Here is a 16,627-nt window from a genome sequence, read left to right as displayed (position 1 = left end):
ATTGCACAGGAATACTCTGGTTTGAGGGCAATTTTACCATAGCATTTTGCTCTCAAACCAAAGTGTCCTTGTGCAACTTCCCTGATACAATGATGTCACTTCTGCATGACATCTTCACATTGGTGACATCGTGCAGTGCCACTGTTGTTTGGGAAAGAAACCCTCCCCCACTGATGAGAGGTAAGGACCTGGTAACCCTACTGAAACTATAAACAGACAAGACATCTTTCCGCAAACCTGAAACAGCCCCCCCCCAAAAAAGAGGAGGGTTAACACCCTTCCTCTAAAATAATGCAATCAGCACCTGTAGATTTAAGAAATGGATGTGCTCAGTGGTTATTGCTAGGCAACCACATAGCCTTCATGAATGTAAGCACATAAAAAGAGTCTTGCTGGATAAGACTACTGCTCCATCTAGTCCACCATCCTGTACCCACTGATGAACCTACCCCTCATGAATCTGTTTAGTTCCCTTTTGATCGAGAGCCACAGAAACCACAGGAGTATCAAATCCAAAATAGCAAATAAACTCTCCATGTTACGAAAATATCTTGTGTATTGTAACAATTCTTTCACTGTTCTATTTATCACATACACATTAACAATTCATTTATAATATCATGGCCTAATAGGTATTTCTTAATTAAAAACTTCATTCTCCCAAAATTTTTGTTCACGTTTCAAGCTCTTCCTATTCTTATTCCTAATTTTTCTATTAGGAAATGGCAAAAGACTCTTAACAAATTTTTATGGTTCAACAAAAAGACTAGAATATCTCATAAAACATTGATCCGACAGTCTGCTAGAGGTGGTATGGATTTTCCGGATTTACAAAACTACTATGTTGCTACAATCATTACTAAAGCTATTGCTATATTACTTCATAGGGATAACTTAGATTGGGAACAAATATAATCCTCATACTTAACCCTTTATGATAAAGAAGATTTGTTATGGAATGCAAAACTTAAAGCAGACTAAGCGGACTGAAAATCTGTTCCTGAATTCCTTTTTCACGATCTGGCAAAGATTTAAAGATAGGCTGGTGTCGGATATATCAGTATATACGTTCTTAAACCAGGATTGGTTCTCATTAGGCCAGGACCATAATTTTATAAACACTGGAGAGCGACAGGTTGTAACCGTCTTATCGACTTGCTGCACAAAAATGAGTTTTTAGACAAGCAATTTTTACAGAAGAAGATAGGTTTGGAAATTCACTGGTTTCAATACCTGCAAATTAAGCACATGTTTTTCTCCCCTCATATTCAAGTAATGCGTACTTGCCCCTTAACAGCTTTTGAGACTTTGCTCAAGGACTTGAAGGGTGATTCTAAAGGTATGTTATCCAAATTATACAAAGTTCTGCTTAATACATCTGAAACTAAACCTCTAAACTATCAGGCTAGTTGGGTCAAAGACATTAATAAACATACCAATAGCTTTCAGTGAAATAGAATTTGGTCCCCATATGGTAACAAATCTAATATTTTTAATATTAAATTCCAATTTGTAAAAATACTTATGAGGTGGTATTGGTCTGCAGCTAGGTTACATAAATGTGTCCCTTCTATTGCACCTAGTTGCATTAAAAATTGTGATGAGGTTGCTTCATTTATACATGGATGATGGACATGTAAGAATATTTCAAAATTTTGGAAACAAATTCAGTTTCAGATCAAACTTATTACAGGCTACTTTCTCCCTCTAAAACTTGATGTATATCTTTTACACAATTGGAAAGACCAGGCGCTTAACAAAGATACTGTTGAATTAATTAATATTTTGATTGCAGCAGCTAGAATGATGATAGCTGCAAACTGGGTAAACTCTTCTCCACCTTTATTAGATCAATGGTTTCATAGGCTGTGGAAATAGTTTGTTCTGAATAAAATGCTTTTGATTTTTTGATTGAGCAATATCAACATTGTGTGGTAGCTGTCTGGTTTCTTCTGGTAAAGTATTTAACTATGACATTGTATCTAACAATTTGTTCTACAAAAAACTGATCTATTTTTGATCTGTATTTAATTTTTGTTTTGTCCTTGTTTACTGTGATTTTCATATGTCAGATTTGAGGTATGATAAATTGTTGACACTTTGTAATTATTTTATGTAAAGGATAAATAAACTGATTATTGTGAAAAAAATGTTACAATCACGCTCTTTTTTAGTGTGATCTGTCCCACTGAGCAAAAAAGGAAAATTGGACAGATCACACTAAGAAAGAGCATGACAAATTGAACCAGGCAGTGCTGTGAGAATGTGGTGAGGCTAAACAGGAGAAGCCAAAAAAGATATCGGATTCTCAAAGGAATACATCATAAATTTATATTCCCTTGAAGAAGGAACAAAATGGACTGTACAGATATTAATACTATCGGGAATATTGAGAACATATAGAAGCACTGCATTTATTATTTTGTATGAATTCCATCTGCACAGTCACAGCTCTTTAAGTTGTACCTGTAATGATTGATTGTAACACTGGTGATATTATAAATAATAATAATAATAATAATAATAATAATAATAATAATAATAATAATAATAATAATAATAATAATAATAATAATAATAATTTTATTTTTGTATCCCGCCCTCCCCCGCCAAAGGCGGGCTCAGGGCGGCTCACAGACATGGAATTCCATGATTCAAGTAAAACAATGTAAACAGCTTTAAATATAATCAATTACATAATAAATTATTTAAAATAAATAAAATATATAAAATAGGTGCTAAAATACTGTAAGTCGTAATATCCACAAGATGGCTAGGTGGCCACACGTCAAATTAATCAGGTTCTGTCTCAAAAGCAAGCTGGATAAGAAATGTTTTGCAAGCCCTGCGGAATTGGTTCAGGTCCCGCAGGGCTCGTACCATCTCTGGAAGGTGGTTCCACCATTGAGGGGCCATTACTGAGAAGGCTTGCTCCCTAGTAGCCTTCAATCTAGCCTCTCTTGGCCCAGGGATTGTTAAAAGGTTTTGAGAGCTAGATCTCAGTGCTCTCTGGGGAACATATGGGGAGAGGCGGTCCCTTAGGTAGGCAGGTCCTCGGCCATATAGGGCTTTAAAGATGATAACCAGCACTTTATAGCGAACAATAGAGAATTGTTAATGTGTATGTGATAAATAGAACAGTAAAATAATTGTTTCAATACACAAGATGTTTTTGTAACACAGAGGGCATTTTCACACTGACCTTAATCGGTAGCGACGCCCCTCTTCACCGCGCAGGATCTGCGCGGATTTCGCACTAATTGCCGCGGAGCACCCGGAAGAGCCGGAAAGTCCCGCGGCTTTTGCAGCGCAAACGGAAACCGCCCAAAACCAGTTTCCATTTGCGCCGCAAAAGCCGTGGGACTTTCCGGCTCTTCCGGGTGCTCCGCGGCAATTAGTGCGAAATCCGCGCAGATCCTGCACGGTGAAGAGGGGCGTCGCTGCCAATTAAGGTCAGTGCGAAAACGCCCAGAGAGTTTATTTGCTATTTCAGTTCCTCTTTGAAGCAGTATGTTTGTCACCATCACCACATCCTCTGGCAGTACACATGACATTTAAATCACACATTACGTAAAGAAATATTTTCCTTTTTGTCTGTCCTGAATCTACTGCCCATCATCTTAATAGAATGTTCTCTAGAGCCTTGTTTTCTGTCAGGAAAAGATGGGGTGGTGGTTGTGGTGGTGGCAAGAACATTTCCAGACCTGCTCTGTTTTTTGAGGGAGGACTCAGTGCAAACAGGCTTCGCAGCAGTTACTTAATACCACAGGACTTTCATGATTCACCCAGGTCTGCCTGCTTGCTACTATTCAACAGCAGCCACACTATGAAAGCCAGCCTGGTATAGTGGTTAGGGTTTTCAAACTAGTGTCTGGGAGACCCGGTTTCAGGTTATTACTCTGCCATGGAAGCATGGGTGACCTTGGGCCAATTACGCATTCTCAGCCTTGCTTACCTCACAGAGTTGTGAAGGTAAATGGAGAAGAATGATATAATCTGCTTTGTCCCCCTGCAGGGGAGAAACATGCAGTATAAAGAATAAATATAGATGGAGATAATAGGCAGATAGAATTGAAGAATAGAAGAATTGCAGATTTATACCCTGCCCTTCTCTCTGAATCAGAGACTCAGAGTGGCTTACAATCTCCCATGTCTTCTCCCCCGACAACAGACACCCTGTGAAGTGGGTGGGGTTGAGAGAGCTCTCACAGCAGCTGCCCTTTCAAGGACAACTTCTGCCAGAGCTATGGCTAACCCAAGGCCATTCCAGCAGGTGCAAGTGGAGGAGTGGGGAATCAAACCCGGTTCTCCCAGATAAGAGTCCACACACTTAACTACTACAAAAAATTGTCTCTTGGAACAGTTGGTTGGTGGTGTGAAGGAGAGAGGAAGCAGGACATGTGGGTTGCCAATAAGAGAAAAAGAGGAAATTGTGTGGGGAAGAGAATACAGGAGAAATTATGTGCCTCTTGCAACTCCATATGCATCCCCCACCACACAACTTGGCCATAGTTTTCCAGGGCAGAGGCTGCTGGGTAGGAAAGGAGAGAAAACTGGAGACAGCTGGGCATATAAAGGTAAATTGGCTGGTGGGTAAGAAGGAAAGGGAAAAGCAAGAAGAGAGCATAGGGCTTTTAGGGAAGGGAAAGAATAAAGAGTGGGAGAAGGGAATTTAGATGTCCCCACAAGTCATTGTGAGTCCCCTGCTTTTAGAATTATAATGCTTATAATTAATTACCTTGAAAAAATGAATTTGTTATAAAACAAAATCTGTTTCTGAGAACGTATGATATTATTCCATAGTAACCAGTCTTTCCTCGTCTTTTGATATGTGCCAGTATTTATCCTATGTGGCAAATGGGGAAGGAATCTTCATAAACTAAGCCATTGTACATTACAGAAAGTACCCAAAAACATATTATGTAGGGAGCATACAGGAAATGCTGAGGTGAAAACTCATTGGTGTCTTCACTGGAAGTGACTGTCTTCAAAGAATTAAGAAAATGTAGTGCCATGTATTACTAAATGAGAAGGTGGACATCCACCTTTTTGAAATAAGTCTCTGTTGAATTGTTTATTTATTTTTAAACCATTTAGCTATTCTTTCTCTGTGTCTCTCACTCACACATCCACCCATCTTCACTATCTTACCTGTATGTCCATCTCTTCCTTGGTGATTAATGCTCAACACATTCTGATCGAGTAGAAACTTCACCAAATCTATGTTCTTGCCATAGGTGCAAGCACTGCACAGATACAAGATTTTAAAAACCATAGCTAGTACAAATTAAAATGTTAATATAATAATTCATAAACATTATAATCATGTCAGAGTGCTTTGGCATAGTAGAAAATCTTTGGATGTATCCATGTATGTGTATGAGCATTCACAACATTTACGTTTAGTCATCCTGCTTTCAGTGTCATTGTTAGACAAAGTGAGAACCTCGCCTGGAAGAAGCAGGGCCTTTACTGTGCTTGCCCTGCTGAGTCTGTGCAATGACTTGTTCCATGATGGCTGCAGTTTGTCTTCCTGTCCTATCACCAGTAGAGGGTATCAAATCTATTTATCTTCAAAGATACTTACTGATTTTTAAATCTCAGTATGCAGTTATCATGCAATTTTTTTACTTAATAAATCTTGTGTGTTTCATGGAAACCATTTTGAAGCCAGAAAAGTGAATTATTAAATGCTTAAAAACCAATGAATACACAAATAGCTCCTTAAATTAAAAGGTTTGCTCATAGAAATGCCATTTGAAGACAAACTACTTTGAAACAGACACATATGTGCTCAGAATCTGACACTGTTTTATATACCTACAGTATGTGCTTGAGTGCACACATGATGTGAGAATGCTGTATATGCCACTTTGCCCTCCCTTTGGGCCCCTATTGGGAGAACACTTATTTATTTATTTGATTAACAAATACATGCTGAACACATTCTGATATGTTACAGTTTATATTTGTCACAATACTAGGCATGCTGATATATTAAGAACATAAGAGAAGCCACTTTGGATCAGGCCAATGGCCTGTCCAGTCCAACACTCTGCATCACACAGTGCCAAAAAAAACCCCAGGTGCCATCAGGAGGTCCATCAGTGGGGTCCAGGGTTGGATCTGGGGGGGCAGAGGGGGCTGCTTGCCCCAGGCGCTGACGGGGGAGGGGTGCCAAAGTGGGTATGGAGTCCATTGTATTCTATGGGACCATAAGATAGAATGGCCCATAAGGGGGCGCCATTTTTTTTAATTTCCGCCCCCTCAAAAAACATGTAGATCCACTCCTGGTGGGGCCAAGACACTAGAAGCACTCCCACTGTTGCTCCCTCCCCAAGCACCAAGAATACAGAGCATCACTTGCCACAGACAGAGAGTTCCAACAATATGCTGTGGATATTGAGAGTAAAGAAGTCAGAAAAGCTGGGAATACATTTTTTGATGAATCAGTTGTGTACAATTGTGTCATCTTTTTGTTATGTGGAGATGAAGTTTTGTAACTTATCAGCCCTTCAACTCTTGTATGAAACACTAACAATAGCCCTTGTGTGTTCCAGTATTTTTTTCATTTATATGGTTCTTATATTATGCATTTATAACAGCTGGGAAGAACAAACTCTTTATAGAAATCCATAAAATTCTTGTAGAACTCTGTTCATTAAGAAAGATATTGGGAAACACAATTACAAATTTTATCTCTAGCACACTTCAATAAGAAATACTTCCCAGATGTTTGAAAGATCAGATAAATGTTACTATTACCATTTCCACAGCACATTTAATATACAAAATACTTTATGAGTCTTATCTTTTGTACCTTTACAACAGCACAGGACTCTGATATGCTCATATGACAACTGAAGGGAAAATGAAAGCTGGTACATATTGTATAGACTTTGTGATTCCTCTACAATTCTTTAAAAATCAATGCAACCCATATTTGAATGGAAGAATAGCAGAGGAGAACTAAATGCAATGTGGGCAGCCCAATCCTGAGAGTCACTGTGGTGGCTGCAGCTAGCTACCAGCATGAAAATAGTGTCACTGGTCCATTCCCTATGAACATTCTGCAGAGGGAAATAACAGCACACATTTCACTGTATAACATAATGATTGCACCAGAGTCGATAGCAACCCTGACAACACCTACCATCCAGACAGTTTCACCCAAAAAAGTCCCTCTGCATGGCCCACAGAGGCACAGCCAATCACTGCCTGTTGATCTGGCCACTGCCTCTCAATGCCACTCACCCCCACTGAAAGTCAGTGGACAGAGAGGAAAGACACAGCAACATCATTCACAACCCCAACAGAGTCACATTGCCTCAGTGTCCCCCAGCTTGTAGAGGAAGAGCACCCATGCAGCAGACAGAGTGTCATCCCTCCCCCAGCATATGCAACCATCTCTGCTCAAAGCCACATATACGTTTCCCTTTAAAAAGTTTTAAAACTGGGCAGGTTCAAATTCACAGCCCCCACATCCAAGACTAGTATCTAGGCAAATGCAATTTTGAGCTGTATCAACAGAAGTATAGTGTCCAGATCACATGAAGTGATGATATCGCTTTACTCTGCTCTGGTAAGATCTCACCTGGAGTATTGTGTTCAGTTTTGGGCACCACATTTTATGAAGGATATAGACAAGCTGGAACAGGTCCAGAGGAGGGTGACGAAGATGGTGAGGGGTCTGGAGACCAAGTCCTATGAGGAAAGGTTGAAGGAGCTGGGCCTGCTTAGCATGGAGAGGAGGTGGCTGAGAGGTGATATGATCACCATCTTCAAGTACCTGAAGGGCTGTCATACATGAAACCACTGGGAGAGGTCAACAGGAGGTTTGGGCTGCAGTGTCACCAATATGCAGATGACACACAGCACTTCCCTTTCTTTTCCACCTGTTTCCAAGGATGCTGTTGATATTCTGAACCAGTGCTTGGAGAAAGTAATGGGCTGGAACAGGGTGAACCAGCTGAAACTTAAAGAAGCAGACAAAGGTGGAGCCGTTATCATCATGGATAGATCAGACTACATCCAGAAGGCTCAAAGACAACTTACAAGTACTGCCTTTTACAAACAACTAGCCTCAGATTCCACACAGGAATACAAAAAAAAAAAAAAGGGACTAAACAAGATCATGAAAGAATTACCCCCAAGCATACAGGAGAATTTTTTTTCCCAGATCCATTGGAACCTCTACCAGGTACCTTTTACCTTCTACCAAAAATATGCAAACCTAAAATTGGAACTTTTGGGGCACATGTGTTAGCAGTCAGAGTCCTTCTCTTGCTGAGGGACAATTTATAGCTAGACAGCCATAAATATTCCTCCTCAAATACCATTTCAAATATCATAAATGCAATATACTGCCTGGCCCAAAATGGCAGAAAATGGATGTCAGCCAAAAACAAGTCTGGATGTATAGTTTAGAAATGTGAGTAAGGGTGGCTGGCCAGCCTCTCTCACCCTAGAGAGACACATAATTTAGGACAATGAGTCTCCCAAGACAGATTGTTTCACCTTGGTCTAATCTCCAAATGCCCAGTCTTGCTTCCCCTCATCCATTTACTCTAATTAAGCAACAACTTAACACTATTCACAAAACATGGTACCTTTTTTCATCTGGTACTTACAGAGTCATCAAGCACCATGCATACCTATAATTCACCTCAGAAAAACCCATCAAGCTTCTGCCAAATCATTGACCATCTCCAAACAAACCATCAAGTTATTGTTTTGGGGGCCAATACATCAGCTTGCCTCTGGGAGTGTTTTGCCCTGTAAAGTACAGCATCCTGCTCCATAGCAATGTGTGTCTCCTTGGATCCTCCCCCCTCCCCCCCTTTGTGTGTGGGCCTTCTTCTCTTCTTCGTGAAATGCTGGTTGTTTTGCTGCTGCTTTCATGGATCTCTTTAGTCTAGACTGGTAATTACAGTCTTCCTTGAAATTGCTCTCTCCCCTCTTCTCCTTGATTTCCTCTTAGCTAGTCTTGTAATGGGTTTTAAGTGTGAATGTATGTGTGTTTTGCTCATTTTTATTTCTTTTAATAAAAACTTTTCTTGCTGAACATTAGCCTAGTTTATTTTGAGAGTTCTCTTAAGGGGAAAAATCCCCATAAACGTTGGTGAAGAATCCCTTCTCATTTTGTCTCCTTTAAAATGAATTTTCCCTGATTAAATTGCAGACTGCCTCTCTGAGTAACACATATAACATTGGTCTACCTGTGAAAGGCAGTTTCGCTGAATATATTTTCCTTGGTGAGACTTTCTGTTCCTGACAGCTGAATTAATTCTTTTACAACTTCAAATTTTCCACTGTAGCAAGCACTAGGAAAGAAAAAAAAAGTCAGCAAGTATGTTTACAGCCAATGAAAATGAAGAAGGAATGCCTGTATTGCTCTTAACTCACAGGTGCAGAGAGGTGTCTCCATAAATATTAACCACATGAGGCTGGACTTCAAAATTACTTTGAAGCAAGAATTTTACTATGTCATTATGCCCAAAGCGAGAGGAGAAGTGAAGAGGAACATGGTCTTCATTGTCCTGAGCATTCACTGCCATGGAACAAGAAAGTGAAGAAATTAAGCAAGCTTTTTCCACAGATTATGAATATATGTACACAAATAATTTTTAAAAATTCATTATAGAAATAAAGACCTGGATTGCAAATGATCGGATAGTTAGTTAACTATTTTTAATTTTTATCCCACTCTTCCTCCAATGTACAATTGTATGCTCAAGACCAAGTAGGGATTAGCAATGCATGAATACAAGCTGGTTCAGTTTATGCCCTATTTGCCAGTTGTGAACAAAGACCTGATTTTTCACTTATCAGTTCAATAGTTCATTGATCTGTTTGTAGGTATTCAGCAGGTTGTCTCACTGTTGTCTCACTTACTAACTGTGCAGTATAGGGCAACAGGCTTTTCCCACATGTATGTTCTCATACAGCCCAATTGAGTTCTACTGTTTCTCTATCCTTGTGCATAAATGCTCAGCTCAGCAAGTAATTGTTTAAATAAACAATCAGATCACTCACAAACCCTATAAATCAGCCATCAGTAAATGCTGTGTTTCAATAAAATCCTACCCTTCAGTGTTTGGCCAAGTAGTTCTTAGTGATGCTAATCACTGCTGATCAGTTTGAATCGGTAGCATCCTTGCACATGAATAGTTTTGGGAAAACCTGATGCAAACTGGTTTGGCAGACATTTGCAACTTCTCAACATGAACCAAACAGACTAAGTGATTGGCTCACATCTAATCACCACCTATGAACATGGTAAATTCAACTACTGAATGTGTTCACAGCAAAATTTGCAGTATCCCTAATTTGAACAGTGTTTTCAGTAGCTCTTGAGAGAGATTTGTCTTAGAAAGAGGCATATATTTAAGTTGTTTCACTTTTCATGATATGAGTTGGGTCTATCTGGAGTTTTTTTTAATGGAAGAATTCAGCCAACGCCATCATTATATGGCTTTAGGTACTCTCTAAACATTATTTTCCTTTAGGCATTTGGGGTTGGGTTCACTTCCTCATTTAAAATGTGAAGTTTTATTGCTGCTAAATTAATTAATTTGCTTTTTATCTGGTAATTTTATGTATGTTGTTAAATTGAACTATTCAGAATTTTACCTGCTGACAGGTGGGACCCAACATTTGACAAACAGAGTGGCGTTAATAGAATGGAATTTTCCTCCCTCCCTCTTCCAGGTAGCTGCCCCCTGAGTTCCCTGGAATTCTGCTCTTTGTGGGGGGTGGAGTCTATAAACCTTCACTAGGTTGAAATAGGTGATGTAAGGAGTCTACAGAGGGAGGGCAAAATCAGCAAAAATTATCCCCTTCCTTCATCAAAATGAACACAGTTCTGCTAGCATAACTGCCTGACATACCATAACAATATCACCTTTGGATCCAAACCAATGTATTTACAGTTTCAATGCAGTTTTGTAGCTGTTGATCTTATTGGCTTTTCATGGTTTTGATATCTTTTATACCATCCCAAGAATCTTATAGCTATGAGATAACACAGAAATAAATAATACTTACTAGAATGAGTCCCATTGAACTCAATGGGATTTATTCATGAGTAGACATTTTTAGACTTGCTCTCTAAATAAATTTCACAGTGGAGTATGAATTTCTGCCTGAAGTTTTCCTCTAAGTCTAGCATACAATGTCTCAAATATTATAACCAACTAGTAAAAGAAATGTACTCCAGTTGTTCTTTAATACTAATTTCTTTTAATTATTTTAGTTGTAATCAGTTAATCCTGCAGTAACAATTACGGAATAACAAACAAACAAAAAATTTGTACCATGAGCCTGAAATGTTGCCATATTCCAAAGTCTTTTGTGTGTATATATACACATACTCAGATTTAAGGAAAATTCTCCATTAATGAGGTTTCTCAGCAATCTTAGAACAGGGTTCTTAAACTTTCTCCACAGAACTGTTCTGTGAAGAAGTCTTGCCATTTATGTTCATGATCAACGGAACTACTCAGATGGTTTGATCTATTCAGTAGCAGTTTTAGAATTACAGAGTTTCAAGTCTTATATATGGACTTTTGATATTTTGAGTTTAAAAAGTAGATTGATGGCAAAGATCAAATAAAGTCTCAGTCTCCAACAAAGCACAACAAAAGGTCTATTACCTAAAATGAACTCTCTGAATGTTGTCCTATAAAACTGAGGTGTGTATACTTCTGAAAGCTATTGGTGTAATTGTGTTATTGCCTTCATCCTAATGAAATAATGAAATCGTTTTCTTTTCCATCAAGTTACCTGGTGACTGTTGGGGCTTTCCCTCTTCATAATATATGGCACAGATCCAGGGTTGGTCTCATGGCACTGGCACCCAAGGCAAGGCCCTGCTCTGCCGCCCCCTGCCCTTGCCCCCTCCATCCTTCACCACTGGTGAGGGCAGGTGCCATGCCATGCTGCTGTGCTCGCCCATTTCCCTTGCCAAGGAGGCAAGGGTGGGGGGAGGCCCCAAATTGGCATTCCACAGGCCACGCCTTATTTGTGAATCACCGGATGTTGATTGTCCTCAGCAAATAGTCACTGTGCATGTATTCACTGGCACTGAGTGACATCAGCATATTAAGCAGTTCCTGAAACATATTCACCGGTTGCCTATATTTACTTCTGTGCTCAGTTCAAGATTATTTTTTCAACCTTGGGAAACCATTCCTTATATGATCCTTTGTATCAGCTTATGACCACACAACAGTTCCTTTTAGAATTGTCCTCCATCTGAAAGTATGTTTGTTTTTGGTAAAATTTTGTGCCTTTTCCACTGTGACACTATTGTAGTGCAATGAGCTACTGGAGACACCTTCATTAGCAACCTTTCATAGGACTTATATAGCAGTTCTTTTTCAGAGGGTATTTGTAGATTAACCATGATTGCTTTCCAGTGACGGACAAAAGACACTTCTTTATTAAAAGGCTAATTTATGAATTTTAAAGGATTTTATAATCTTCTATTTATTTTATAGTTTTATAGTGTGTGTGTTTGTGTATAATAGTATATGTATGTGTGTGTGTGTATATATATATATATATATATATATATATATATATATATATATATATATATATATATATATATATATATATATTGTAGTTGTGTTTTAATTTGATTTGCATTATAAAAGCCAACTTGGGTATGGGATAAGGTGGGCTAGAAAGTTTTACATAAGAAAAAATATTTTGGAATCTTTTTTGCAAAAATCTTGAGACATTCTATATATTTCTTATACATCCTAGCTCACAATACACGATTATATACCATATAACATTAAATCCCAATTTTCCCCTATCCTTGACCTAATAAAGCCTACATATCACCCAAAGCTATGGTGGATATAGTGAGAATAAAGCAGAGATTCATGAAGAACCTGTTCTTATGAACAGGCTCAAAATGTGTTCAGCTGGTATGCTTGAAATTGCTGTATTTGGGGAAGGGAACCATACCCCAGGTATTATCCCTAGTGCACCAGTGTTCCCTCTAAGCTGAGTTAACATGAGCTAGCTCACAGATTTTGAGCCTCCAGCTCACATTTTTGTCTTAGTTCAGGAAAATTGACCCCGGAGCACCATAATTTATGCAGTAGCTCACAACTGTAATGCCAGTAGCTCACAACTTTGATACCAGCAACTCACAAAGTAGAATTGTTGCTCACAAGACTCTGCAGCTTAGAGGAAACATTGCCACTCACCTCTCCTCATCACACTAATCTCAACAATCATGCTGCTGAATAGTTAAGATGGCTGAATAGTTAAGATGAGCCATCTTCATAGGCCATTTTGAGTTTGCAGAGATAAGATGGGGTATTAATAGTTTAAAGAAAAAAATAAAATAGGCAGTGCATGTATACCCCATTGCAATAATCAGATCTAGATTTTGCTAGCGCATGGATGGTCTCTACCAAGTCACAGTTCTCCAGAAAGGTTCACACATGGTTGTCAACTGCTAGGTAAGTCCTGGAGGGCTCCTGGAATTACAACTGGTCTCCAGACTGCAGAAATCAGTTCCTCTGCAGAAAATGTCTGCTTTGGAGGGTGGATTCTATGGCATTATACCCTGCTAACTGTTCTCTGCCCAAACCTCTCTCTCTCCTCAGGCTCTACCCACCCCCCATCTCCGGGATCTATCCACTACAGAGCTTGCAACCTTGGAACAACCATTAGCAAACTAAGTGAAGATGGTTGCAGATACCTTGAACATATGGAGCTGTTTTATACTGAATCTAGCCATTGGTTCATCAAAGTCAGTACTGTATACTTCAAAAGGTAATGGCCTCCAGTGTTCATATAGAAGTCTTTCATATCACCTGTTATCTGATCCTTTTAATTGGAGACACCAGGGACTTGACCTGGGACGTTTTGCATGCCAAGCTGATGATCCATTACTGAGCCACAGCCCCACCTTGTTCCATGGATAACACTTGTGTCCACCTCTATAGCTATAGCTTAATTTAACATATCAGAAACTACTAAGGTCTAAGAGCACAATTTTCTTAACATTTAACCTAGAGTTTGGAAACCGGGGCTGCCACAAGTATGACAGTTTGCAGAAAAGAATTGCCTTTAGTTTTCTCTTATGCACATGATTCTATATTTTAGAAAGGGGAATAACAATCCTTCCACGAATTCAAAGGATATATTGCATATTAGTGGAAGTATGAGTTCATGCCAGCACATCATGCATTCTCTATGTGCTCCATCATTTATTAAAAATATTTTTCAGAAGTGTTTTAGAGAGAATTTTTTATAAGTATACTAAGATAGTTTCTTGTATCTTGATACCTGTAAAACCAGTTGCCTTAGTTACCAAGAAGTAAAAAGTATAGAAGGTGAAAGGAAGAAAAGTAATATGAATATAGTCAAACCACATCTTTACAAAAATCAACTAATCCTTCCAAATGTTCCGGTTCAAATAACACAGCCTCAGAAGAAGTATTCCTTCTCCATTAACAGGAGGAAAAAAACCCTGGGTCCATAATCTGGCAATAAGTGTGCATCAAAGGATGTGGTATTTTTGCATGCAGATCTTAGCTGAAGCCATGCCTTATTGCAGTTGGCAGTCAAAATCCCAGGTGCACTTTTGAAAAATCTCCAGTCTTTGACATATTTATATATGGCAAATGAATGTGATGAGCAGAAATCTACAACGTATAATGGATTTCCATTTTAGCAGCCCTTTCTTTATAATGGACATCAGCAGGGCTTTTTTTGTAGAAAAAGCCCAGCAGGAACTCATTTGCATATTAGGCCATGCTCCCTGACATCACCATGGTTTCACACAGGCCTTTTTGGCAGAAAAAGCCCAACAGGAACTTATTTGCATATTAGGCCACACCCCCTGACACCAAGTCAGCCAGAACTGACACCAAGCCAGCCGGAACTGTGTTCCTGTGCATTTCTGCTCAAAAAAAGCCCTGGTCATCAGGAGGAAATCAAGCAAAAGATTCAGGACATCGTGACTAATATTTCTCGTGGTTGCATTCACCAGGGTACATGAAGAAAAACTTGGATGGAATTATAAGTGAGCTAGTCCATAGTTTCTTAGGGCATTCAAACTGATGCGGGACAAAAGAGCTTTTTTATTGGTTTCACAAAAATGGAGCATACAGCCAAGAGGAATTTATAACTTCCATTCTCCCCTTCTTCTCTGCTTTACCTCGAAACCCTTTCAAATATTCACACACACACACTCTTTGCTTCTATCTCACAGCCATCACTGTGGATTTATGCTGCCCCAGAGTAAGTGGAAAGTAGAAAGCAAAAACTGTTTGGCACTTACCCTTTCTTTCTGACAATGGTATGAGATTGAGCATGACCCAGAAAATGAAACGACTTTGGGTAGGTGGTGTCAGAATTGATGTCTTTGACATGTCCAAAGATACATAGGGGAAAAAAAACTAGGCAAGAAGAGCTGTCTCTGAAGAAATATTCCAATTTACTAGTGGCTCCCCACATGGTTAAAGATTTTAAACATGAACAGCCCTGGCAGCATCTGACCTTAACTTGAGAGAGTTCCTATTGTGTATGAATAAGACAGCCTGCTGTTGTATAATAGATTTCACAAAATCCAATATTGAACTAAACAGTGACATTATAGTGCACTCTACTGAGATCATATGGGGGTATGAGAGACAGCTGCCTGTACCAAATAAGAGCAGTCATATGTGTCATAGATGGAAATGAATAAAGTAATTGCTCCTTAAGACCACCGCAGGAAAACAAAATTTGTGTCACTGTGTTAAATAAAGGAACGGCTCACTGTACACATTCCTGAAATAATTAGGAATATTTGCCTGTGAACATTTTTGGATTTAATCTATAGTTCTGAAGTTTCTCCAAATGTCACATGCAAGTCTTCCTTTCCCTTCCTTATCTGTTTCCCTAATCAGTTGTTTGATCTATGGCTGCTGCTTTGGTGTGATTTTTAAAAATGCTTCCTTTCTGAAAATATGTTGCAGCTATCATATTTTACTGCATGGTGATGGCACTTGTTAGCTAATAGTCAATTCAAAATTAGAACTCTGACATTTTGCTGTGTCACTGGGGTTGGTTGGCTGGCACACCCTCCCACACTTTTTAAGGCTTTGACATGCCTCAGTCATGAGAAGGGAGAAGTTCAAGTCATTAGTGCTCTTCTTCCTTTCTCCTCACTGCTTTCTCTTCCAGGCAGGTAGGCACAGAGAGATATGGGGTGGGTCCTCCTTGTCCTGAATCTCTGACCTTTATGAAGTAGGCCTTATTGACTATGCTCACCTGTCCTTGTTTCCTATAGGATCAGCCCTTTCCACAGGAAGTGAAGGGAGGGCATGACTGCCAGTTGAGTGCAGCCTTTGTTATGGTCAGTCCTGCTAGCCTCTTCAGGTTTCTCTTCTCCAGGGCAGTTCAGGGCTGCCTATATTGGGGGACTTAGGTGACAAACTTTGGGGGCCCCAAGTCCTCTGGAGGGCCCCTGAAGCCACCGTTGTGCTGCATTCACAGAATACATTAAAACATTTCTAATTCAGTTCTGACTGCAGCCACTAGGGATGTAGGGAAGGCAGAACACAGTAAACCAGACTTGAGGATTGACTAGACTTCCCTTTCCCCAAGACTGAAG

At 39.4% G+C, this 16,627-nt stretch overlaps 1 protein-coding gene across 2 annotated transcripts in view; it reads right to left on the bottom strand.

Annotated features, from left to right (window-relative positions):
- The window catches only part of TNNI3K (TNNI3 interacting kinase), a 342,231-nt gene that overhangs the window by 217,851 nt on the left and 107,753 nt on the right, over positions 1-16,627 (bottom strand). Inside the window, exons 8-10 of one of the 2 annotated variants that reach the window (XM_060232023.1) lie at positions 9,406-9,550; positions 9,219-9,323; positions 5,152-5,246 (exon numbers count right to left, since the gene is read on the bottom strand). In XM_060232023.1, the coding sequence (XP_060088006.1) occupies positions 5,152-5,246; positions 9,219-9,323; positions 9,406-9,550 (345 nt within the window). The remainder of the gene's footprint in view (positions 1-5,151; positions 5,247-9,218; positions 9,324-9,405; positions 9,551-16,627) is intronic. The other variant, XM_060232024.1, reaches the window with a different exon arrangement.

The sequence above is a fragment of the Heteronotia binoei genome, chromosome 2, assembly GCF_032191835.1.
Source record: "Heteronotia binoei isolate CCM8104 ecotype False Entrance Well chromosome 2, APGP_CSIRO_Hbin_v1, whole genome shotgun sequence".
Lineage (NCBI taxonomy): Eukaryota > Metazoa > Chordata > Lepidosauria > Squamata > Gekkonidae > Heteronotia > Heteronotia binoei.
Note: the sequence above shows the minus strand (reverse complement) of the source record. Positions and strands in the feature narration are given on the sequence as shown.